This window comes from Podarcis filfolensis (assembly GCF_964270895.1).
Source record: "Podarcis filfolensis genome assembly, chromosome: 7".
Classification (NCBI taxonomy): domain Eukaryota; kingdom Metazoa; phylum Chordata; class Lepidosauria; order Squamata; family Lacertidae; genus Podarcis; species Podarcis filfolensis.
Window position 1 is genome coordinate 90,092,285 of NC_139603.1, and position 24,274 is coordinate 90,116,558.

General features: G+C 50.6%; 1 protein-coding gene across 7 annotated transcripts in view; it reads left to right on the top strand.

Moving 5' to 3' along the window:
- The first annotated feature begins 410 nt into the window (after positions 1-410).
- The window catches only part of GPT (glutamic--pyruvic transaminase), a 31,225-nt gene continuing 7,361 nt past the window's right edge, over positions 411-24,274 (top strand). Inside the window, exons 1-8 of one of the 7 annotated variants that reach the window (XM_083622047.1) lie at positions 500-591; positions 12,272-12,419; positions 15,691-15,791; positions 16,187-16,355; positions 19,596-19,685; positions 20,803-20,911; positions 23,105-23,238; positions 23,383-23,626. In XM_083622047.1, coding sequence (XP_083478173.1) covers positions 16,218-16,355; positions 19,596-19,685; positions 20,803-20,911; positions 23,105-23,238; positions 23,383-23,626 — 715 coding nt within the window. In that variant the 5' untranslated portion in view covers positions 500-591; positions 12,272-12,419; positions 15,691-15,791; positions 16,187-16,217. Of the gene's footprint in view, positions 592-12,271; positions 12,420-15,690; positions 15,792-16,006; positions 16,356-19,595; positions 19,686-20,802; positions 20,912-23,104; positions 23,239-23,382; positions 23,627-24,274 lie in introns of those variants that run through there. The other 6 variants (XM_083622049.1, XM_083622048.1, XM_083622045.1 and 3 more) reach the window with 6 other exon arrangements.

Here is a 24,274-nt window from a genome sequence, read left to right on the forward strand (position 1 = left end):
CTTTTTCTTTGCTGGAGAATGTAAACCAAGCCAACAAATCAACAGGACTCTGGACAGCCTGTGCCTGAATCCGTTGCAAGCAAATAGCACTCTGCATATGCACAGCGCACTCATGCTTCTGAGGCTGAGCTCTGTCCCTGAAAGCAAGGTCTGAGTGTGTGAGAGAGATGAATCCCGAGGGTTGTGTGTGTGTGTTTGTGTGTGTGCATACCTGCTTGCCCTCTAGGGAACTGGGGCCTGGAGAGTTGTGGGTCTCTCCTAGGAGGGTGGCTTTGGTCCTGGGTGGCGGGTGCACTGCAGGCAGCCGGCAGGATTTAAATTTAGTGGCTGAGCCTCTTGGGGGCTGGCCCTGGAGGCAGCTGCTCTGGCAAAGGTCAGACCAGCCTGTCCGGCTGCCTGGGAGGGAGGGAGGGACGGAGGGGGCGCTTGGCTGGAGGAGGAGAGCTGCCAAGAGGTCGCCTGGCTGGGACAGCGAAGGAGCCCAGGAGAGGCTGCTGTCAGGAAGAGAGCGAGCGACGGAGGAGGAGGAGGAGGAAGAGGCAGCAGGTCTGGGGGGCAGTGCCCATCAGCACCCTCTGCAGCCTGGCACAGGTAAGGCAGGGCAGAGGAGGGAAGGGGCAATGCCACGACTCCTGTCTTTGGCTGCGAGAGTCAGGCTTGCTCAGGACAGCGGAGATCTTCTTTGCTTACTAAGATCTCTTCGTAAGAAAAACACCAAAATGGATTTCGCCAACGGAAGCACAGGCCCCCAAAAAGTTAAATATGGAAAATAAATGGTTGAGGTGCTCAGATTTGTTGTTAGAGGATCAGGAAGGTTTTAAATTCAAACCATTTGAACAAATTAAAGATAAAGTGAATTGGTTGCAATATTATCAAATTAATGAAATATATTTGACGGATAGGAGAAATGGTTTTGCAACAGAAAAAACCAAATTGGAAACAGAGTTGTTAGATGCTAAAGTTAAGAATATGTCTAAAATGTATAATTTGTTGTTGGAGCGGCATACAAAGGATGAACAGGTTCAATCGGTTATGACTGATTGGGCAAGAGATGTGGGACATAATATAAGGACAGCGGAGATCTTCTTTGCTCCACCCTTGCAATTGCCAGGGGCTGCACAACGAAATATTCAGAGGCTCATATTCCAAGCACGGGGGTCCCAAAGTGGGTGGTGGTGGGATTATCTGGGGTGGGGCAAGGGGGCAGCAGGGGCACAGGAGCTTTTAAATGACACTCTGAAAATCTGGATAAAGCGCGTCAGTTTTCTTGAATCGATTCAACTCAATAGCCTTAACTGGATTTTGAATAAATAACGGCGTTGTAGGGATGGGAGGGACCCCAAGGGGTCATCTAGTCCAGCTGTCTGCAGTGCAGGGGACACAGCTGAAGGATCCCTGACAGGTGACCATTCACCTCTGTATAAAAGATGCAGAAGAGTCCACAACTTTCCCAGGGAGTCAGGTCCACTGTTGGACAGCTCTTGCCGCCTGAAAGTTCTTCCCGATGTCCATTTGGAATCTCCTCCCCGGAAATGTGAATCTATTGGATCGGGTCCTTCCCTCCAGAGCAAGAGAAAACAAGCAGTGCACAATTAATCGTTCCTGGCTTGAACCTTACTCTGTCGTTATCTGCCTTAGTGGGTCGTGCAAATCACTATTCTGAACAAATCTTTTTATAGGGTAGCAGGCGCCAGGGAGGAGTTGATGGAACTGAGGAGGTGTGGGGCCCCGGAAAAGTTTGGGGGCCGCTGGTCCTAGCCATCCGGGGGCAGCAGCCAAAGCCAGGGGGCACCCTTGCTGAGATAGATTCGGAATCGAGTGTGGATTTCATGCTCTTTATTCAGCTCATAGTGGTGAGGAGGAATGGGAGTTCCCCCAAAATGTCTGCCTTATATACATTATTTACACAATGGGCCCCACGTGATTGGCTAATTCCGGGATTCTCCTGTAGGCCAATCAGGTTGTGGATTCAATTCCACCTGGAGCTGGATTGGGTGGCTCCTGTGGACCAATCAGACTGCTGAATCCTATTGTTCTAGGACCAATCAGACTGCTGCATTCTGAATCCTATTGTTCTAGGACCAATCAGACTGCTGCATTCTGGATCCTATTGTTCTAGGACCAATCAGACTGCTGCATTCTGGATCCTACTGTTCTAGGACCAATCAGACTGCTGCATTCTGGATCCTATTGTTCTTGGACAATCAGACTGCTGCATTCTGGACCCTATTCAACTCAGTACATAACACCATGTCAATCTTCTTTCCTGCCCACAGAGGTGCTCAGAGCTCTGTGCTGGCCAAGTGGGGGGCCTGGAGATCAGTCCATGGGTCTGTGTGGCCCCCTGCCCATGTGTGGTCCTTTGGGAGCTGAGAGGCACCTGACTTTCAAGGAGAACAGAGCTGTGCTGCTCTCCTGGGGAGGTGGAGAGGCATTTTATTTTATGTATTAAATTTGCAGCCGTCCGTTCTGGCTCATTCGCTGGGACTGGAGAAGGGCGCCCAGTTCTGCGCACCATTTCTCTGCTAGAGGCCAAAGAGGAAATGCCTTGCCATTGTATGCCCGCTCCATGCCCACCCAACGCCTCCTCCTCTTCCACCGGGTGGCAGGGGCATAGAGAAGAAAAACTGTGACTAGCCACCTTGAGGTCCTCAGAGGAAAGTGGGAACAGAAATTGAGGTTGCCAGACGTCCCTGTTTCCCAGGGACAGTCCCCAGATTTGCAAATCAGTCCCCATACAAAATCCATTGGAGTTGAAAAGTGTCCCCGGATTCATTGAACAAAAATCTGGTCACCTTTATATAAATGTAGTAGAATAATAGAACCGCAGAATTGTAAACTTGGGAGGGCCAATTAGTCATTGCAGGAAGAGAATAAAATCAAATATTGCAGGGAGCAGTCCCAGCCCTGCGACCCAGATCAGGAATTGCAAAATGAACGGTCAGTTCTACAACCGCAGGCCTGGGTGCAGGATGAGGCTCAGACACACCCACCCACTGAGAGCCTATCGAGAGGCTGCAGGAGGACACCTCCCTCTTCTCCCAGCCAGCTCTGAGGGGGGGTTGGGTTTGCCAAGACCCACCTGGCTCTGCTCTGCCCTTGATCCTGGCATTGCCCCATCCAGTGGGATGCCCTGGATAGTTCAGTTAGCTAGAGCGTGGTCCTGATAATACCAAGGTTGCAGGTTCAGTTCCCGAACAGGGCAGCTGAATATTCCTGCCTCGCAGGGGGTTGGACTAGATGACCCTCAGGGTCCCTTCCAACTCTACGATTTGTATCTTTTGTGGATAATAATAATAATAAATTTATTTATACCCTTCCCAGTCCAAAAACCGGGCTCAGGGCGGCTAACAACAAATTTAAAACACTTAATTATAAAAACAGCATAAAATACAGTATAAAAACATGAATAACAATAAAATTCAAAATTCAGAATTCAATTTAGGGGAAATAAGCATTAGATGGGACGTGGGTGGCACTGTGGGTTAAACCACAGAGCCTAGGACTTGCCAATCAGAAGGTCGGCGGTTCGAATCCCCGTGACGGGGTGAGCTCCTGTTGCTCCTGCCAACCTAGCAGTTTGAAAGTGCAAGTAGATCAATAGGTCCCACTCCGGCAGGAAGGTAAACGGCATTTCCATGCACTGCTCTGGTTCGCCAGAAGCGGCTTAGTCCTGCTGGCCACATGACCCGGAAGCTGTACGCCGGCTCCCTCGGCCAATAAAGCAAGATGAGCGCTGCAACCCCAGAGTTGGCCACGACTGGACCTAATGGTCAGGGGTCCCTTTACCTTTAACTTTAAGCATTAGATAATCCCCAGGGCTAGCTGGCTGAATTAGTCCTACTTGGGCCAGCGAGGAGACCAGGGGAGAATGAGCTGTGGGATCCCAGAGTGGGGAATCTTCATAAAAAGGGGAGAGGGAGGGAAGGAAGGGGAACAAAAGATCAGGCTAAGTTCAAGTTGAAAGCCAGGCGGAACAGCTCTGTATTACAGTCTCTGCGGAAGGAAGTTAAATCCTGCAGGGCCCTGGTCTCATGGGACAGAGCATTCCACCAGGTCGGAGCCATCACTGAGAAGGCCCTGGCCCCGGGGGAGGATAATCTAACTTCCTTAGGGCCCGGGACCTCTAAACTGTGATTATTCATGGACCTTCTGTGGGGGTCTTCTGCGGGGTAGACCAGGAGAGGCAGTCCTGTAGATATGAGGGCCCTAAGCCACAAAGGGCTTTAAAGGTCAAGACCAGCACCTTGAACCTGACCCTATACTCCACCGGGAGCCAGTGCAACTGGTAAAACATAAATGACCCACATAAAAGTAAAATGCGGGCACGGAGGTTCTGGGTGCTGCCTGTGTGTTGAGACCTGGGTGTTGGTGGTAAAGGACAAGCGGGTTGGCAGTAATCTGCCTGCAAGAGCCAGTTGATCTCGTTGGGTGCAGTCATATTAATTACCAGTATTATTCTTAATTAGTTTGTTTATTATCTGCCCTTCACCCCAAGGTTCCCTGGCGGGTTAGCGCATTAAAACCAATTTAAAACGAGGACATTAATTATCAGTGCACTAACCACCTGCATTGCCTAAGAGAGAGAAACAGGCATCCACTGAGGTCTCTTGCCTCATAATGCCTCAGGAAATGTTTCATTCCTCAGTCCAGGGACATACCTGAAAAGAAACTGGGTTTAAATGGCAATATTTTAAGTCTCCTGTCTCTGTTTGCTGATTGAGTGTTCTCAGATGACTAAATTGCTCTGCAATTATGTGAACTGTGCTACCTAGACCAGAAGTTCCCAGACTTTTTGGGGCACTTCCTCAAAAGCATCCCTGACAGATGTCCATCCGACCTCTGCTTAAAAACCTCCAAGGAAGGAGAGTCCGCCATCTTCCGAGTCAGAATCTCCTTCCTTGTGACTTGAAGCCATGGGTTCGAGTCCTGCCCTCCAGAGCGGGAGAAAACAAGCTTGCTCCACCTTCCACGGGACAGCTCTTCAGATTTGAAGATTTACGTGAGTCAATCGCCGCTCCCTTTCTCCCTCTCTCGCTCACGTACCCCCGACAATTCCATTTCCACTCACGGCTCATCGAATCCCAGAACTGTAGAGTTGGAAGGGGACCTCCAAAGGACATCTAGTCTAACCCTCTGCAATGGAAAATAATTTAAAAGGGCATTTGGAGGGCCGGCAGAAATCCCGCTGTGGAAGCTCTTCCCTGTTCAGGGAAGTTTTTAATGTGTGGCATTTTAGTGTATTTTTGGTCTTTGTTGGAAGCCGCCCATAGTGGCGGGGTACAAATAAATTATTATTATTATTATTATTATTCCTAGCATTTGGAAGGGGAAAGCTGCACCTGTTGTAATTCTGCCTGTCTCCCGGCTGTTTAAGCACATGGCAGAAAAACGGGCAGCAACCTCAGCTCCTTTTCTCTGGAGTTTGGACAGGGAGTAATGGAGCAAAGGGCAGGGCAGGCAGGTGATGGGGTGGGGTGTCTGGGGTCAACGAACGCTTGCTGCATCAGCTGTTGCCCCAGGTGCCCTGATTTGTCTGCCGCAGGTTCAGGATCCTGCCTCCAGGTGATAGAGCCCTAGGACTGTAGATTGGAAGGGATCCCAATGGTAGCCTTAGCCTTAAAAGCGAATCACCTGCTTCTCAAGGGACAGGCACAGTGTGGCTAAAAAGCCTTCCTGCATAGCTCAGCTGGGTAGAGCATGGTGCAGATAAGTCCAAGGTTGCAGGTTCGAATCCCATCTGGGACAGCTGCATCTTCCTGCATGATCCTCAGGGTCTCCCCCTCAACTCTACAGTTCTATGATTCTGTGATTCCCTAATCACAGAGGCGGTTGGAGGATGGATGGCGGCTAACAGATTGAGGTTGAATCCTGACAAGACAGAAGTACTGTTTTTGGGGGACAGGGGGCGGGCTGGTGTGGAGGACTCCCTGGTCCTGAATAGGGTAACTGTGCCCCTGAAGGACCAGGTGCGCAGCCTGGGAGTCATTTTGGACTCACAGCTGTCCATGAAGGTGCAGGTCAATTCTGTGTCCAGGGCAGCTGTCTGCCAGCTCCATCTGGTACGCAGGATGAGACCCTACCTGCCCGCAGACTGTCTCGCTAGAGTGGTGCATGCTCTAGTTCTCTCCTGCTTGGACTACTGCAATGCACTCTATGTGGGGCTACCTTTGAAGGTGACCTGGAAACTGCAACTAATCCAGAATGCGGCAGCTAGACTGGTGACTGGGAGTGGCCGCCGAGACCACATAACACCGGTCTTGAAAAACCTACACTGGCTCCCAGTACGTTTCTGAGCACAATTCAAAGTGTTGGTGCTGACCTTTAAAGCCCTAAACGGCCTCGGTCCAGTATACCTGAAGGAGCGTCTCCACCCCCATCGTTCTGCCCGGACACTGAGGTCCAGATCCGAGGGCCTTCTGGCGATTCCCTCACTGCAAGAAGCCAAGTTACAGTGAACCAGGCAGAGGGCCTTCTCGGTGGTGGCGCCCGCCCTGTGGAACGCCCTCCCATCAGATGTCAAAGAGAACAACAACTACAAGACTTTTAGAAGACATCTGAAGGCAGTCCTGCTCAGGGAAGCTTTTAATGTTTAATAGACTATTGTATTTTAATATTGTGTTGGAAGCCGCCCAGAGTGGCTGGGGAAGCCCAGCCAGATGGGCAGATGGGCGGGGTATAAATAATATATTATTATTATTATTATTATTATTATTATTATTATTATTATTATACAATGCCTGACAGCCATCTGGTTATTGGCTGTTTCAGAAGCAAGAGGGACTTTGACAGGCGTCTGTCACCTGGTGTCATTATGAAGACAGAGGATTCACAGCTGGGCCGCCCCACCCACCTGCCCAAGCTGGCTTGGGGGGTTAGGAAGAGATGGATGTGGCCCCATCGGGTCCAATAAAGGCCCCCCCCTTGTTCCAAATGCTCACATTTCCCCAGCAGTTTGTGGGGTCCAGAGAGTACCCAGGTTTTTCCCCTTTCCCAGTAAACGTAACCCACTGGGACAAGGGAGCTATCCCAGAATAGCAGCGACTGAGCCAGCGGCTGCTCAGCCAATAGACCTTTCCCCCCTCGCCAGGATGGCCTTATCTCTGTTTGCTCAGCGAAGGAGAGGCTGTGCAAGCTTTCCATGCCATGTTTCTCTGACACCGGTGCCCTGGCACTTAAGGAAAACACCTTCTTGCAAACAGAAGCTCCTTGCAACAACCTTCCCGTTTGTGAGAGCAAGCAGGTCTCCCCAGAGGAGCAGGCAAGAAGGGGAGCCTGTGGATCAGAGTGCAGGCCTCCAGGAATAATAAATAATAATAATAATAATAATAATAATAATAATAATAATAATAATTTTTTATTATTTATACCCCATCCTTCCCGGTTCAAAAACCGGGCTCAGGGCAGCTAACAACAAATGTAAAACACTTTAAAATACTTAATTGTAAAAGCAGCATAAAATACAGTATAAAAACTTGAGTAACAATAAAAATCAAAAATCAATTAGATAATCCCCAGGGCTAGCTGGCTGAATTGGTCCTACTTGGGCCAGTGTGGAGGCCAGGGGAGAATGAGCTGTGGGGTCTCAGAGCGGGGAATCTTCATAAAAAGGGGAGGGGGAGGGAAGGAAGGGGAATAAAAGATTCGGCTAAGTTCCAATTGAAAGCCAGGCGGAATAGCTCTGTCTTACAGGCCCTGCGGACGGAGGTTAAATCCTGCAGAGCCCTGGTCTCCTGGGACAGAGCATCCCACCAGGTCGGAGCCATCACTGAGAAGGCCCTGGCCCTGGGGGAGGATAGTCTGGCTTCCTTAGGGCCCGGGACCTCTAGACCATGGGAAGTGTCTTTCTCACAGTCGCCAATCAGCAGGTTCTCCTTACGCGCTCATGATCCTGCGCAGAGCATGCAGGTGTCGTGACTACCAGCCCTTGAGAGAGCCTTTAAAAAAAGTTCTTATTTCTTTGGATACACATTTTAAGTCTATTTAATACGTATATTCATGGTTAAAATCCACTCTGATCATTTCTGTCGTTTTTGTAAAGAACTATGCAGAATTTCTGGTTTTAGTATGCTGGCTGTTTGGCCATAACCCCCCCCCAAAAAAATCCATTCCTTCCTTCCTTTTCCTTCCTTCCTTCCTTCCTTCCTTCCTTCCTTCCTTCCTTCCTTCCTAGCATGCAATTGTCATGACTAGGAGCCTTAAAAAAAAAAAAAAGCTATTCAAGTTGGTGGCCGTCCTAGCCTCTTGTGGCAGTGAGTTCCACAGTTTAACAAATCCCTGTGTGAATATTCAGATATTTTTGTCTGCCCTAAATCTTCCAGGGTGCAGCAGCCATGCTCGGTGACTCTGCTGGGATGCAGAGAGAGTTCTGTGTGCTTCTAGGACAGGGGTTAGCAAACCTTTTCAGCAGGGGGCTGGACCACTGTCCCTCAGACCTGGTGGGGGGCCAGACTATATATTTTTTTGGAGGGGGGAATGAACGAATTCCTGTGCCCCACAAATAACCCAGAGATGCATTTTAAATAAAAGGGCACATTCTATTCATGTAAAAGCACGCTGATTCCTGGACTGTCCACGGGCTGGATTTAGAAGGTGATTGGGCCGGATCCGGCCCCCGGGCCTTAGTTTGCCTACCCATGTTCTAGGAGATCAGTATTTGCAAGTGGGATTCAAGTGCATGTCAAAAGTTTAGCTTTGTGCCCTCGAAGAAGAATCAAGTATTCTGCTGTTTTGGTGCAATACACACACACACATTTTGCAATTTGGCGAGTGATGGAGAAATGCCTTGAAAACTAGGGTGAATGATTGACTGAAGGCACAGAAACACCTCAATAGCAAAGAAGGGTGAATGATCAATAAAGACCAGATGCGATCTAACCTCTGCTTAAGCTTTGTGCAAGCAAATCAGAATCATTATAAGGTTGTCTTGAGAGTACTCTGAAAGAGGAGAAAGACAACCTCTCTGTTCCCCAGAACACCATCTGCGAAGCCTGGTCCAGGATGCTAGACTAGCCCCTTAAGCTCAGACTGGGTGGATTTGGCCTGGCATGAGGGACCTGTAACACATGTAGAAAAATGGATGAATTTATCACACCATTTCCCCCTTCTGCACCTATTGCTGCCAAGTACAGACCTAGACAGCATTTTAAAAAGCAGAGACATCACCTTGCCGACAAAGGTCTGTATAGTTAAAGCCGTGGTTTTCCCAGTAGTGATGTATAGAAGTGAGAGCTGGACCATCAAGAAGGCTGATCGCCGAAGAATGGATGCTTTTGAATTCTGGTGCTGGAGGAGACTCTTGAGAGTCCCATGGACTGCAAGAAGATCAAACCTATCCATTCTGAAGGAAATCGGTCCTGAGTGCTCACTGGAAGGACAGATCCTGAAGCTGAGGCTCCAAGACTTTGGCCACCTCATGAGAAGAGAAGACTCCCTGGAAAAGACCCTGATGTTGGGAAAGATGGAGGGCACAAGCAGAAGGGGACGACAGAGGACAAGATGGTGGGACAGTGTTCTCGAAGCGACCAGCATGAGGGAGGCAGTGGAAGACAGGAGGGCATGGCGTGCTCTGGTCCAGGTGGTCACGAAGAGGCGGACACGACTAAACAACAACAACAACAGTTCATAACTTCCTCTAGACCTTTTCCAGTTATCTGTACCATCCTCTGACAACTGCAGGCTGGACGGTGGTTGTAACATTTCCACAAGTCCCGTTGAGCAGCCCATGGACAGGTTTTTGCAAATTCTCTGGGTGTGGCTCCCACAGCTTCTTATCTCCAGCTTCTAGCCATGCAGCCAGAAAAGCTCTTCCAGTTGATTCAGTGCACTCCACAGCCTGCATTTCTGACACCGTGCGATAATTCTGGGCCTGCAGATAGACCAGAGGAAGGAGGGATGGCTTCAAATGACTTCCTTTCTTAGACCAACTTTTGCTACAGCCTCTGGAACCTGACGGGAACTGCCTGGGCCATGAGAAAGCCCTCAAATCACCCACTTCTTAATGTCTCAAAGTTACCCCAAGTTACTTGGACGATTGCCTCTGGGAACCTGCCCACCCTGTCAGATGAGCTGCAAAGACCCTCCTGAGAGACCCTGCGACATAGTTCTCCTGAGGCAGCGAGGGAGAGACCCTTCAGGTGTGGAACCCCCTGCCTCAAGAGGTTAGCGTCTTTTTTTTATAAGATATTTATTAGAATTTTCCATTTTATACAAACAAAGAAAAAATTAAAAAGAAAAAATAATAAAAACACATAAAGTTCATAACTTATTTTTCAATAACATATTTCCCTCATGCCTCCCCTTCTTGTATTCCAGTTCAAATTGTTTATCCAGCAAATCCTTATCTCATAGCATTACAGTTAAAAAACCCCTTATTTTCTATCCATCTTCTTAAATTATTGTAGCTTAAACTTTTACTTATATACAAAGAAAAAAGAACCATTTTTTCATATTCTTTTGTACGATTACAGCTAGAAACCACTTAATTTCAATCCAACATCACTCAACATTCATTAATATTGCAGTGTTTTTGTAAGTAGTCCTTGAATTTCTTCCATTCTTCTTCTGCCGACTCTTCTCCCTGGTCACGGATTCTGCCAGTCATTTCTGCCAATCCCATAAAGTCAATCAGCTTCGTCTGCCATTCTTCCAGAGTGGGTAGATCTTGTATCTTCCAATACTTTGCGATGAGTATTCTTGCTGCTGTTGTAGCATACATAAAGAAAGTTCTCCCTTCCTCTTTCTTTGGCTGGCACCGGCCACGGAAAACTTTCCTTTACAAGCAAGTTTTTCATTCTGTTGCGGATTCCTGGTTCTGCTCTTTCAGGTTCTGCTGCTCTTTCTCGCCACAGCCATCTAAGTCCCCTGCCCTCCAATATTTCCCCCAAACAATTGGAGACTATGCCTGCAGGAAGTGAACTTCTCCACCACCCTCTTCATGCCTCTTCTGGTCCTGGGAGACCAGCGGGGAGGGGAGTTGTTGCAGGGGGGGGGAGAGACACCCATGCTTCTTCTCTAACAGACTCATTTCTGCCTCTTGGCCTCTCTCTTCTCCTGCTTCCACTTCTGCCTCTGAGTCTGGACTTCTCTCTGCCACAAACTCTCCCCGTTCACTAAGCCCTGTTACCCCTTCAGCTTCTGATGTGGGAATGTTCAGGGAGGCAGGAGAAGATATATTGTTTGTTAATATCCTTCCTAACTTGCACTAGCTAGTTCCTTAGCAGAGTGTGTTGTTGTTTAGTCGTGTCTGCCTCTTCGTGACCCCCTGGACCAGAGCACGCTAGGCCCTCCTCTCTTCCACTGCCTCCCGCAGTTTGGTCAAACTCATGCTGGTAGCTTCAAGAACACTGTCCCACCATCTTGTCCTCTGTCGTCCCCTTCTCCTTGTGCCCTCCATCTTTCCCAACATCAGGGTCTTTTCCAGGGAGTCTTCTCTTCTCATGAGGTGGCCAAAGTCTTGGAGCCTCAGCTTCAGGATCTGTCCTTCCAGTGAGCACTCAGGGCTGATTTCCTTCAGAATGGAGAGGTTGGATCTTCTTGCAGTCCATGGGACTCTCAAGTGTCTCCTCCAGCACCAGAATTCAACAGCATCCATTCTTCGGCGATCAGCCTTCTTTATGGTCCAGCTCTCACTTCCATACATCACTACTGGGAAAACCATGGCTTTAACTATACAGACCTTTGTTGGCAAGGTGATGTCTCTGCTTTTTAAGATGCTGTCTAGGTTTGTGAAGTATACTCAGAGTCGCAAAGTGATTTCATGCTCTTTATTCAGCTCATAGTGGTGAGGAGGAATGAATGGAAGTCCCCTCAAGGTATCTGCTTTATATACATTATTTACACAATGGGCTGCACATGATTGGCTAATTCCGGAATTCTACTGTAAGCCAATCAGGTTGTGGATTCACTTCTATCTGGAGCATGATTGGGTGGTTCCTGCCAACCAATCATACTGCTGCATTGTTCTAGGACCAATCAGACTGCTGCATTCTGAATCCTATTGTTCTAGGACCAATCAGACTGCTGCCTTTTGGATCCTATCGTTCTAGGACCAATCAGACTGCTGCAGTTTGGATCCTATTCAACTCAGTACATAACAGTTTGTCATTGAGGAAAGCAGAATAGAATTTTCATAAATGGATAAATAAATGTCACAGACACTGTTGCATCGGAACGGATGTCCCAGAGGAGCTCATGGGGTCTCTGCCTTCCTGGGCCGCCTCTTGCCATTTGCACTGACCCTGAGAATTCTCCTGATGTTCTGTTCCGGAAGGTTCTGCTTTGTCCCTCACAAGGCAAAAGAACCCCCTGGAGTCACAGGCACCCAAGTTCAGGCTCTGGCGAGGGAAGGATGGGGTTTCTCATCCCCCAGGCGGAATGAGAGGGGAGCCGGGGGCCACCTGAGCATGGAGCAATGGCAGGTGAGGGGAAGGGTGCCAATCTCCAAAGGGGCCCTGAAATTCCCAGGTAGTAGTAGTAGTAATAGTAATAATAATAATAATAATAATAATAATAATAATAATAATAATAATTTATTTATATTCTGCCCATCCGGCTGGGTTTCCCCAGCCCCTCTGGGCAGCTGCCAACAGATTAAAAACAGAATAAAACTTCACATAATAATAATAACAACAACAACAACAACAACAACAACAACAAAAATTTATTTATACCCCACCCTTCCCGGCCAGAGCCGAGCTGTATTTAAATTGGGGACCAATTTAAAATACAGGTTAAAATGCAATTTAAAATGCAGCCTCATTTTAAAAGTCAAAACCATAAGGGGAGGGAAACAAAAAGGTCAGACCGAGTCCAAACCAAAGGCCAGGCGGAACAGCTCTGTCTTGCCGGCCCTGCGGAAAAATGTAAAGTCCTGCAGGGCCCTAGTCTATTGTGACAGAGCGTTCCACCAAGTCGGGGCCAGTGCTGAAAAGGCCCTGGCCCTCGTTGAGCCCAATCTAACCACCTTGTGACTTGGGACCTCCAAAACATTGTCATTTGCGGACCTTAAGGTCCTCTGCGGGGCAAACCAGGAGAGGCAGTCCCATAGGTACGTGGGTCCTAGGCCACGTAGGGCTTTAAAGGTCAAAACCAGCACCTTAAACCTGACCCTGACCCTGTTCTCCACTGGGAGCCAGTGCAGTTGGTAAAGCACTGAATGAATGTGATCCTGCGGCAAGGACCCCATAAGGAGCTTCGTCGTGGCTTTCTGAAAATTAAAATTTTCCCTAAACAGGGCTGCCTCCTAAAAGTCAGATAGTTGTTTATTTCCTTGATATCTGATGGCATAGCATTTCACAGGGCTGGTGCCACCACCGAGAAGGCCCTCTGCCTGGTTCTGTTAGGTGCTGGCAGGCCCCCATTCCAGGTGGCAATTGTGCCGCAGTATTCTGCACTCACTGCCGCTTCCGGATCCAGCCCCAGGGAAGCCCTACATAGAGTGCATTGCAGTAATCCAGTCTTGATGTCTCCAACACATGTACCAGGATCCCTGGACAGTGCTGGACCCAGAAACCCCCCAGACTGTGAACCTACTCCTTGCTGGGGACAGCAACCCCATCCTGGGCAGGCAGAACCAGTTTCTTGGACCTGGGAGCTACTCGCCCCCAAATCCTCCGTCTTGCCAGGATTCAAGTTCAGCTTGTTTGCCCTCATCTGTTTCGACATTTCGTGCAGGCAAGAACCCAGGGGTTGCACAGCCTCTTCTGATTCAGATGTTCTGGAGAAATAGGGTGCAGTGTCATCAGCATATGGATGGCACCTCATCTCCAAACTCCAAAAGACCATTCCCAACGGCTTCATCTGTGGCGATCTGTCGTGGAACAACCCCCTTGTCAATTCTGTCTCCAGGGCAGCTGTTTACCAGCTCCATCTGGTACGCAGGATGAGACCCTCCCTGCCCGCAGACTGTCTCGCCAGAGTGGTGCATGCTCTGGTCATCTCCCGCTTGGACTACTGCCGTGCGCTCTACGTGGGGCTACCTTTGAAGGTGACCCGGAAACTACAACTAATCCAGAATGCGGCAGCTAGACTGGTGACTGGGAGCAGCCGCTGAGACCCCATAACACCAGTCTTGAAAGACCTACATTGGCTCCCAGTACGTTTCTGAGCACAAATCAAAGTGTTGGTGCTGACCTTTAAAGCCCTAAACGGCCTTGGTCCAGTATACCTGAAGGAGCATCTCCACCTCCATCGTTCTGCCCGGACACTGAAGTCCAGCGCCAAGGGCCTTCTGGCGGTTCCCTCGCTGCGAGAAGCCAAGTTACAGGGAACCAGGCAGAGGGCCTTCTCAGTGGTGGCACCTGCCCCATGGAACGCCCTCCCACCAGATGTCAAAGAGAACAACAACTACCAGATTGTTAGAAGACATCTGAAGGCAGCCCTGTTTAGGGAAACTTTTAATGTTGGGTGCATTACTGTGTTTTAATATTGTTTTGGAAGCTGCCCAGAGTGGCTGGGGAAGCCCAGCCAGATGGGCCGGGTATAAATAATAAATTATTATTAGTATTATTATTACTTGAAGAAGATAACAGTGCTTACCCAGATCACACTGCCGTTTGTGAAGCCGTTTAGGCTTCAGCGCACCAGAAATGTAGCTCCATCCCTGGGCACAGGGATGCCACCAGAAACCAGATCCTCCAACATCCAGAGGATCCAAATTGGGGTGCTCGTTTTTTAGTCAGTCGCTCTGACGCTGGTTAGCTGTCTCCTGCCAGAATACCTGGTCATAAAATGAGTGCCTTTTGCTCGGGTGCCAGGTGAGCTCCCCTAGAGCTGCCTCTTCCCAATTGGAAAAACCAGGATTTGCTGGGACACCGGCAGAAAGTGTGACTGATGAATCGTTTCCGCGGCTGCCCCGGGAGAAAGGGGACAGTTGATGGGTATGCAGAAACTGGGGGAATAGGAAGCTGCTTATAACGAGGTTGCCTCCAGGCTGTCGGTATTTTGCAGGAGGCATTGAAGTGCAGGCCAGACCTTTACATTTGTGTGTTTAAAACAGATTCAAGTTCTTTTGCCGTGGCACAACAAAGTCGCGACACCAGCAAAGCACCAGACTTTTTGCGCCACTCCATACGACCCATTTACTGAGCGTCCATCCTGATTTGCTTGCCCAAAGCGTACGCAGAAATTAAACCAAGGAAGGGAGGACTACGCCTTGAACAACTTGCAGGGAAGGTGGGATATAAATGTCATGAACAGAGCAGCTGGCAGCAGTTCTCCACCTGCTCTGGTCGAGATGCCAGCCTGGGGGCTTCCGACTATTGAGCTCTGGGTGTGCTCGAATCCTGGACGGGCCAAGATGAGGCTGGCTGATGCGCGTCTGGCAAACAGGTCCACAGAACCCTCAATTTTGCAAGCAACTCGTGGTGTCAAAATTCTTCCTAATTCATCAGGAGCAATTTTCGTGTGAATCCTTTGCTGTCCCTCTTACATAACCCTGACCCAGGAAATGACAGGGGCCCCCTTCTGCTCCCCAACGGGCCCCTGAGCATTCTTACCCCTCTGTTTGAGCTTCTCCTCCCAACCCCTCTCCATCCCATAATGGCACCCTGCCCAGGCAGGCCCAGTGAAAGTCTCTGTGGGAGGCAGGAGGGTGCGGGGAGAGAGTTTGCTTTCTGCCTTTGTTCCCGAAGGCGAGATGGCAGGTCCCTTTCAGTCCTGCTCTACAATGTGGCTCTTTCTTCCTTGCAGCCCAGAGTCTCCTCCCTCTTGCCCTGGATTAAAAGGAGCTGCGCTTTCCCCTCCTGTGTGGGAACCAGCTTGCCTCTTCCCCTGCCTGGTAGCTGAGCTGGGTAGGTGCCCGTCTCCCCTGGGGCAGGGCAGGCAGTCAGTGGACCCCCCAGTTGCAGGGAAGGCAGCCAGCCCCCAGCCCTGGATTGCAGAGGAGAGCTGGAGCCTCCTTTCGTCTCCTTTCCACCTCCAGCCGGGCACCCTTTTGATTTCCCCTGCTTGGGAATGCGTAGACCTTTGCCACCTGCCCAGCTCCTGCCCCGCCCCTGCCCAGATCTCAGCCAGGACTTTACTCCCAGCCGCCGAAGCAGTCAGGGCCAATGTTCCCCTGAAGGGCGATGCCAAGGCATGGGCTGGCCAGGGCCGTTCTGGGCCTCAGCCTTCTCCCCGGTGCCAGGCTCTGGACGGAGGCGTTCCTGAGCCCGTCCCTCAGCCCTGCTCCCTTCTTGCTTCGCAGGGCCCTACAGCAGCAGGTGAGCCAGCCAGGGATGGCAGAGAACGGTCTGGCTCAGCGGGAGAAGGTGCTGACCCTCGAGTCCCTGAACCCCTCGGTCAAGAAGGTGGAGTATGCCGTGCGGGGACCCATTGTCACCCGAGCCCTCGAGCTGGAGAAGGAGCTTCAGCAGGTAAGATGGCGGGCTCTCCTTCGATGGGGGTGTTTCAAGATTGCCCAGATGTCTGCCTGCCAGGGATTCTTCAGCTGAGATTGCTGCAATGCAGGGGGTTGGACTAGATGGCCCTTGGGGTTCCCTTCAAATCATTGCAGTTCTATGATTCTAAGAGAGGAACGTGCCCGTCACTGTGGCATCAGGCCAGAGAAGAATCCCACCACTGGCAAGACTCTTATCTCACCTTGAGTTGGGGATTGAGCTAGTCGCTTTGGTCCTTTATCAGTTTGCGATGTTTCTAGACCATCGTTCGAACAGAGCGTTCACACGGCTGTAAATCCAGTAAAAGCAACCTGAAACGATATGAAACAAAACAGCTGGAAAGAAAGTAGGGTTTCTGTCTGACGGGTCTGGCATTTGCTCCAGATGAACTGATCTGTACTGATGCATGTATTGGACACCTTTATCAAAATGTGCAGAGTGGCAGACAGAACTTTGAAATTGCATACATAAGGAAGGAACTGTCTGGCGGTAAGAGCTGTTTGACTGGTGCCAGCGCCTCTTTCCTCTGAGGTTTTTAAACAGGGGTTGGACGGCCGTCTGTCAGGGATTCTTTAGCTGTGAACCCTGCATTTCCGGGGGTTGGACTAGATGACCCCTGGTTCTCTTCCAACCCTACAATTCTACGATTCATACACACACAGGTGATAAACGGCTAGACCAAATGTCTTGGAGAACAGAGCCAGAATACACAGCCCGGCTGTCCCCTCTTAAGAAACCACTAAACTAAGGCTTTTCAGCATCCCAAAAGATATTTGCAAGCTGACCTGGGTGTCCCAGCAGTTTCCAAGGTGCCGGATTCTACCCAACCCTCCCAGACAGACGGGACTTTCAGCCTCTGCACAGCGCTCAGAAGAGGGCAGGGCTCCCAGCAGGGAGACACATTCCTTCGGGAGCTCAGGCTGCAGAGGGCTTGACCACAGCCAACAGCTGGCTGCTGCTGCTGCTGCTGCCGGTTTGGAAGAGGGTGGGCTTCCCAAAGGGTCTGTGGGCAGCAGCTGCAGCTCCCAAAAACCTCTTGGAGGGAGCCCAATGGCAGCTGGTATCAAGGGGGCATGAAGGTTGCCTGTGCTTGGGAGAGTCCTCTGGCCCAGAAAGGACTGGAGCCCAACAGGTGAAGCTGGTGCGCTTGGTTTCTCAGGGGTTGATGGTGATGATGGCTGGCAGCCTTAGTAGTTGCAGCGAGGGTTCCTTGCGTCACACGGGGTTGGACTAAATGGCCTCTGGGTCTCTTCCAGCTCTAGAATTCTAGGGTTCTAGGTCTGGAGCCCAGCCAAGTCCTGTCCGCCTGAAAAGTTATGCCGGGCTTCTTAGTTTTTTTTTTTTAAACTTTTTTATTCAAAATTAAAACAAAACATATTATCCAGAAACATATCAACTTTATTTCCCCCCCATTTTTCCTGGTGGTCCACTGTGACTAATAATAATAATAATAATAATAATAATAATAATAGTAATATTTTTTTATTTATACCCTGCCCTTCCCGGTTCAAAAACCAGGCTCAGGGTGGCTAACAACAAATCAAAACACTTAATTGTAAAAGCAGCATAAAATACAGTCCCAGCTTTTGTTACAAGCCTCTGTGACCCATCAGCAAAACACACATGAATAGCAGTAAAATTTAGAAATCAATTTAGGGGAAATAAGCATTAGATAATCCCCAGGGCTAGCTGGCTGAATTGGTCCTACTTGGGCCAGCGAGGAGACCAGGGGAGAATTAGCTGTGGGGTCTCAGAGCAGGTGATCTTCATAAAAGGGGAGGGGGAGGGAAGAGAAGGGAAATAAAAGACCAGGCTGAATTCAAATTAAAAGCCAGGCGGAATAGCTCTGTCTTACAGGCCCTGCGGAAGGAGGTTAAATCCTGCAGGGCCCTGGTCTCCTGGGACAGAGCATTCCACCAGGTGGGAGCCACCACTGAGAAGGCCCTGGCCCTGGGGGAGGATAGTCTGGCTTCCTTAGGGCCCAGAACTTCTGAACTATGATTATTCATGGTCCTCTGTGGGGCAGACTAGGAGAGGCGGTCCCGTAAATACGAGGGCCCTAAGCCACAAAGGGCTTTAAAGGTCAAGACCAGCACCTTGAACCTGACCCTGTACTCCACCAGGAGCCACCTGGGCCCCCTTTGGCTTGACCCAACAGGCTCTTCTTATATTCTGAGTTGCTGGAAGGGTCTCTTCCCTGGGGGCATCCTTCTCTGTTCCTGGCATCACAACAGCCCTGTCCGCTCCCCCCTGGCTGGCATCCCTTTCCCCTGAAGGCTCTCACGTCCTCCTCCATGTGCCAGGACTCTGCTGGCCGGGGCAGAAGAGCGGTCACCCAGCTTATTGTCCCACTGCCATGGCAACCTGCACAGTGCGTGACTCTGAATGGGGATCCTCGCTCTTCCTCTTGGCTCGACACCCCCTGGCGGGGGAAGCACAAAAGGAGCCTTTTGGGTGAGGAAGGGGGGCTGCCGTTCCTCAGTCCCAAGGAGGCCCCTCACCCTCCAGGCGCCCAGCCAAGCAGAGGACGCTCTCCTGGTTTCGGAGAGAGATGCTCCTCAATGAGGCTGCCAGCTGCAGTTCTCCGGTGGGACTTGTTTTCTGGAGAAAAGGAAAGCTTTTGCCGCCTCAAAAGTATTTCACTGTAGTAACTAAGGAAGAGGGCGCGGGTGGTGTTGTGGGTTAAACCACAGAAGGTCGGCGGTTCAAATCCCCGCGACAGGGTGAGCTCCCGTTGCTCAGTCCCTGCTCCTGCCAACCTAGCAGTTCAAAAGCACGTCAAAGTGCAAGTAGATAAATAGGTACCACTCCGGCAGGAAGGTAAACGGTGTTTCCTTGCACTGCTCTGGTTCGCCAGAAGCGGCTCAGTCATGCTGGCCACATGACCCGGAAGCTGTACGCCAGGTCCCTCAGCCAATAAAGCGAGATGAGCGCTGCAACCCCAGAGTCCGTCACGACTGGACCTAATGGTCAGGGGTCCCTTTACCTTTATGTAGCTATAATATCCTTTTTGAGCGCAGGTGACCAGAACCGCACACAATATTACAAAAGCTTCCACACCATAGATTTATTTGTGTATGTGTGTGATAATATCTCTTTGGTGCTGATGCGCGGCTGATGCGTGGCTGACTCTGGCGTGGGGCAGTATTGGTGGCGCTGGTCGAGGGCTGCCCCCTGTGCCAAAAGCCACACCCACACATCTTCTGCTCTTTGCAGGGGGCGAAGAAGCCCTTTACGGAGGTGATCAGAGCCAACATTGGCGATGCCCAGGCAATGGGGCAGAAACCCATCACCTTCCTCCGCCAGGTACGGTCCCAGGGGAGGGCGGTGAGGGGGGCAGCCACAGGTGGGCTGAGGTCAGGGATGCAGGGGGTGGAACCCCAGAGACAGCCCTGGGTGGGAAGGAGAGGGGAGGACCAGGAGGCCAGACCTGTTGGATTTCTGCATGGCCCAGAACTGTTAATAATAATAACAATAATAATAAAAAAATATTATTTATATCCCGCCCTCCCCAGCCGAAGCCGGGCTCAGAGCGGCTAACAACAGTAAAATGATACATTTTAAAATCATTTCGTTATAAAATCACTTCAAATCAGATTAATGGCAACCATTGGGCTAGAGTTCTGTGAGGATTACCAAAGGAGGGGGTCAGACTGTGCCTTGGCCAAAGGTCTGGTGGAACAGCTCTGTCTTGCAGGCCCTGCAGAAAGATGTCAAGTCCCACAGGGCCCTAGTCTCTTGGGACAGAGCGTTCCACCAAGTTGGGGCCACTACTGAAAAGGCCCTGGCCCTAGTTGAGACCAATCTAACCACCTTGTGACCTGGGACCTCCAAAATGTTGTCATTTGTGGACCTTAAGGTCCTCCGCGGGGCATACCAGGAGGACCTAGGCCGTATAGGGCTTTAAAAGTTAAAACCAGCACCTTGAACCTGACCCTGTACTCCACCGAGAGCCAGTGCAGCTGGTATAGCACCGGGTGAATGTGATCCCGCAATGAGGACCCCGTAAGGAGTCTCGCTGCAGCATTCTGCACCCGCTGGAGTTTCTGGGTCAGTCTCAAGGGCAGCCCCACGTAGAGTGAGTTACAATAATCCAGTCTGGAGGTGACCGTCGCGTGGATCACAGTGGCCAGGTCAGGACGAGAGAGGTAAGGAGCCACCTGCTTAGCTTGGCAGAGATGAAAAAATGCCGCCTTTGCTAAAAGCTTAGGGGGAAAGTGGCTGGGGTGTTGGGGAGATTTGAGTCCCCTGAGTTTCCATTAATCAAATTGGATTAATGTGGGATGGTGGGAGTTGTAGTCCAAAGACCCAGAGGGCAGCTGCTTGGCAAATGTCTGACTGAGAGGGTGCAGGTGACTAGACTGAAATGGGAGGGTTTTGGGGACCACGGAGGCTGGTTTTCAGCTTTGCTCTCTCCTGGCAGGTCAGCGCCCTCTGCATGTTCCCGGACCTCTTGAAGGACCCCAACTTTCCGGAGGATGCAAAGGAGAAGGCCCGGAGGCTGCTGGCGGCGTGTGGGGGGCAGAGCATCGGTGAGCCCCCTTTGCCCTTCCTCTGGCATCCTTTCCTGGGGGCGCGTGCCAAGGTGCAAGTGCCCCTTCCACCCCCTTGCTGAAACACCTCCATCCCACAGAAGAACCGCTTGGGGCCTCTCTGGCCCTCCAAGTGTTCGGACTCAGGCGCGTAGGAAGAGGGTGTGTGTGTGGGGGTTCGGCCTGCCCCAGGGGTCATCCCGGAGGGGGTGACAAAACGCCACGCTGCGGGGGTTGGTGCGCCTGAGCCACACGCCTCTCCTGGGAGTGACGGGCGGACTCTGTGGGCAGCTTGCTGCAACCCCCCTTGGGCGGATCTCTGCTCCACCCCCGTGGGTAGCTCACCCCGCCCCCGCCGCTCTGGGTGCCAGAACAGCTAGCTACTGATGGGATGCGTCCAGGGAGACGGGGGCAATTGGCAGGCCCCCAGCTGGCTCCAGCCCACCGGCTGGCAGCTTGGCAAACTCCGGTTCTCAGAACAGCATCAAAAACCTCAGAGACCTTTAGATACTGAGCACGTAAGCCAGCAGAGATAAGAGCTCTTTGCAGCAGAAGCAGCGAACAGAGGCATATGTAAGCATATTTTCATGCGCTTATTCAGCAGCAGGACAAAGGAAAAAACATGTCTGCTTCCCTTCGTGTCCAAGCAAACAGCATAAGCAAAAGCAATACAGTCGTACCTTGGGATGCGAATGGGATCCGTTCCAGAGCCCCATTCGCATCCCGAAGTGAACGTAACCCGTGTCCGCGCGTCTGCGCATGCGCGGGTTGCATTTCGGCGCTTCCGTGCATGTGCATGACATTTTGATCGCATGCGCATGCGCGCACAGCGAAACCCAGAAGTAACGTGCTCCATTACTTCCGGGTTGTCGTGGACCGCAACCCGAAAATACGTATCCTGAAGCGTATTCATCCCGAGGTATGGCTGTATACAACGGAAGTTCCCAGCAGACTGTGCTGGAAGTAAACAGACATGTGACACACAACAACTACACATACCTGCTCCTCTTAAGGCGGAACGGAAAATCAATATCCTAACAGCTACGCCCCTGTTCAAACTTCAGCCCACATCGCCCCCAGGAGCATATAGGTCCAGAACATTCGGAGGGCACCGTGTTGGGGGAAGCTGTTTTAGGCGGATGCCTCTTGTAGACTTGTATGAGCACTGTGGCTCTCCGGAGAGCATAAGGAGAGCCTGCAGGATCAGGCCAATGCCCCATCTAGGCCACCACCCTGTTCTCCCAGTGGCCAACCAGATGACCCAATGGGAAACCTGCAAGGGATCAGATTGCATCCTGCGTGGGCAGCTCCCAAAGGGATGGAGGGTCAGGCCTCCAGAGAAAGGACTATGTGCAAGTCATTTGCTCCCCATCTGTGAAATGGGAACAATTCTTGCCATTTTTACAGATTTATGCAAACAGTGAAGGCTCATGGTGTCGTCATTGCACAGTGCAAATATTTTTCGGTATCATCATCCTTCCTCTTCATGCAGTACCTGCTTGGGCTCTGATCAGATTTGATCTTATGTTATTTCTTATTAAATTTGCATAGCACCCTTCAGAGATTTCAGGGCTGTTCGTGGCATACAAATGCAAAATAAAAACACAAAATACATAATAGGAACAATAACAAACCAAACCAATAACAAAAACCAATAATGCCTCTTTGAGTTTTGTGTGTGTATATATATATATATATATATATATATATATATATATATATATATACACACACATATTCCACCTTGTCACAAATTCCAGATCTGCTGGTCCAGGAGTTCTGAAATATACTCGGAGCTGAGAGTGGATTTCATGCTCTTTATTCAGCTCATAGTGGTGAGGAGGAATGGAAGTTCCCCCAGAATGTCTGCTTTATATACATTATTTACACAAGGGGCTGCACGTGATTGGCTAATTCCGGGATTCACCAGTAGGCCAATCAGGTTGCGGATTCACTTCCACCTGGAGCTGGATTGGGTGGCTCCTGTGGACCAATCAGACTGCTGCATTCTGGACCCTCTTGTTCTAGGTCCAATCAGACTGCTGCATTCTGGACCCTCTTGTTCTAGGACCAATCAGACTGCTGCATTCTGGACCCTCTTGTTCTAGGTCCAATCAGACTGCTGCCTTTTGGATCCTATTCAACTCAGTACATAACAAGTTCCTTCTCTCCTCCTCTCTCTCCCACCTTCAGGTGCCTACAGTGCCAGCCCTGGCATTGAGCTCATCCGCCAGGATGTGGCTCACTTCATTGAGCGTCGGGACGGCGGAATCCCCTCCAGGGTGGAAAACATCTTCCTGTCTACAGGCGCCAGCGATGCGATTGTGGTATGGGGGGGGGTGCAGTTTGCTTGGGGCTAGAGAGTGGGCGAGGGCATGAAGTGGGGTGGCGAGGTTTGGTTGCAGGATTGGGGCTGCTCCTTTAACCCCACTACCACCACCTCTGAGACTCCCTCTTGGTCTGCCCCTTAGACGATCCTGAAGCTGCTGGTCTCAGGGGAGGGGCGCTCCCGTACGGGGGTGATGATCCCCATTCCCCAATACCCGCTTTACTCCGCCGCTTTGGCCGAACTCAACGCCGTGCAGATCAACTACTACCTGGAGGAGGACAAATGCTGGGCCCTGGACATCGGGGAGCTGCGGAGGGCCCTGAAAGAGGCTCGCCAGCACTGCCAGCCCCGTGCCCTCTGCATCATCAACCCAGGCAACCCCACCGGTAGGTCCCCGAAGCTCAGGGTACCCCAGCTGCAGGGGCAGCCTTGGGCGGTATTGTTGTAAACAAAAATCTGCCCCTTTTCCCCTTATGGGGTATCCAAGAGCCCATATAGAGTCCTTACATAGGTTCCCCTATTGGTAGGAGAAAATAACAGAGGCCAAGCAGAGAATATTGAGAAGCAAAGCAGCTCGTAAGCCTGATCTTTATTGATCTGTTGCAACAGGGTCCTCACTCACCACACGCAGGAGGGAGGAGAACCCAGAACAATGGTGCGCAAGGCCTTATATAGACTTTTGAAATTCCCTGCCCTGGAGCTCAAGACCACCCCTCCATACATCATGCATACATCACAGAAAAGGTGGTCTACAGCAGAAATCTGAGTGTGTTGTTTATCTCGTCTGACACGTTACCTGTTAATGGTCACTTGATTGGATACCCTGGGGAGCCTGGACAGTCTTTTGTAATGATAAATACTTAGTTCCTGAGCTAGGTCACAGGCTCACCCTATTCATACACAGACATACCCTTAAGACAGGATTTGTGAAGGAAAAGACAATGGAGAGGCTTTCCATTTTCCTTTGACCTTGCAGAGAAAACATTTGGGAATCAAAAATGGTTCCAGGTCCATCTTCTTGCGCTGATCTATGT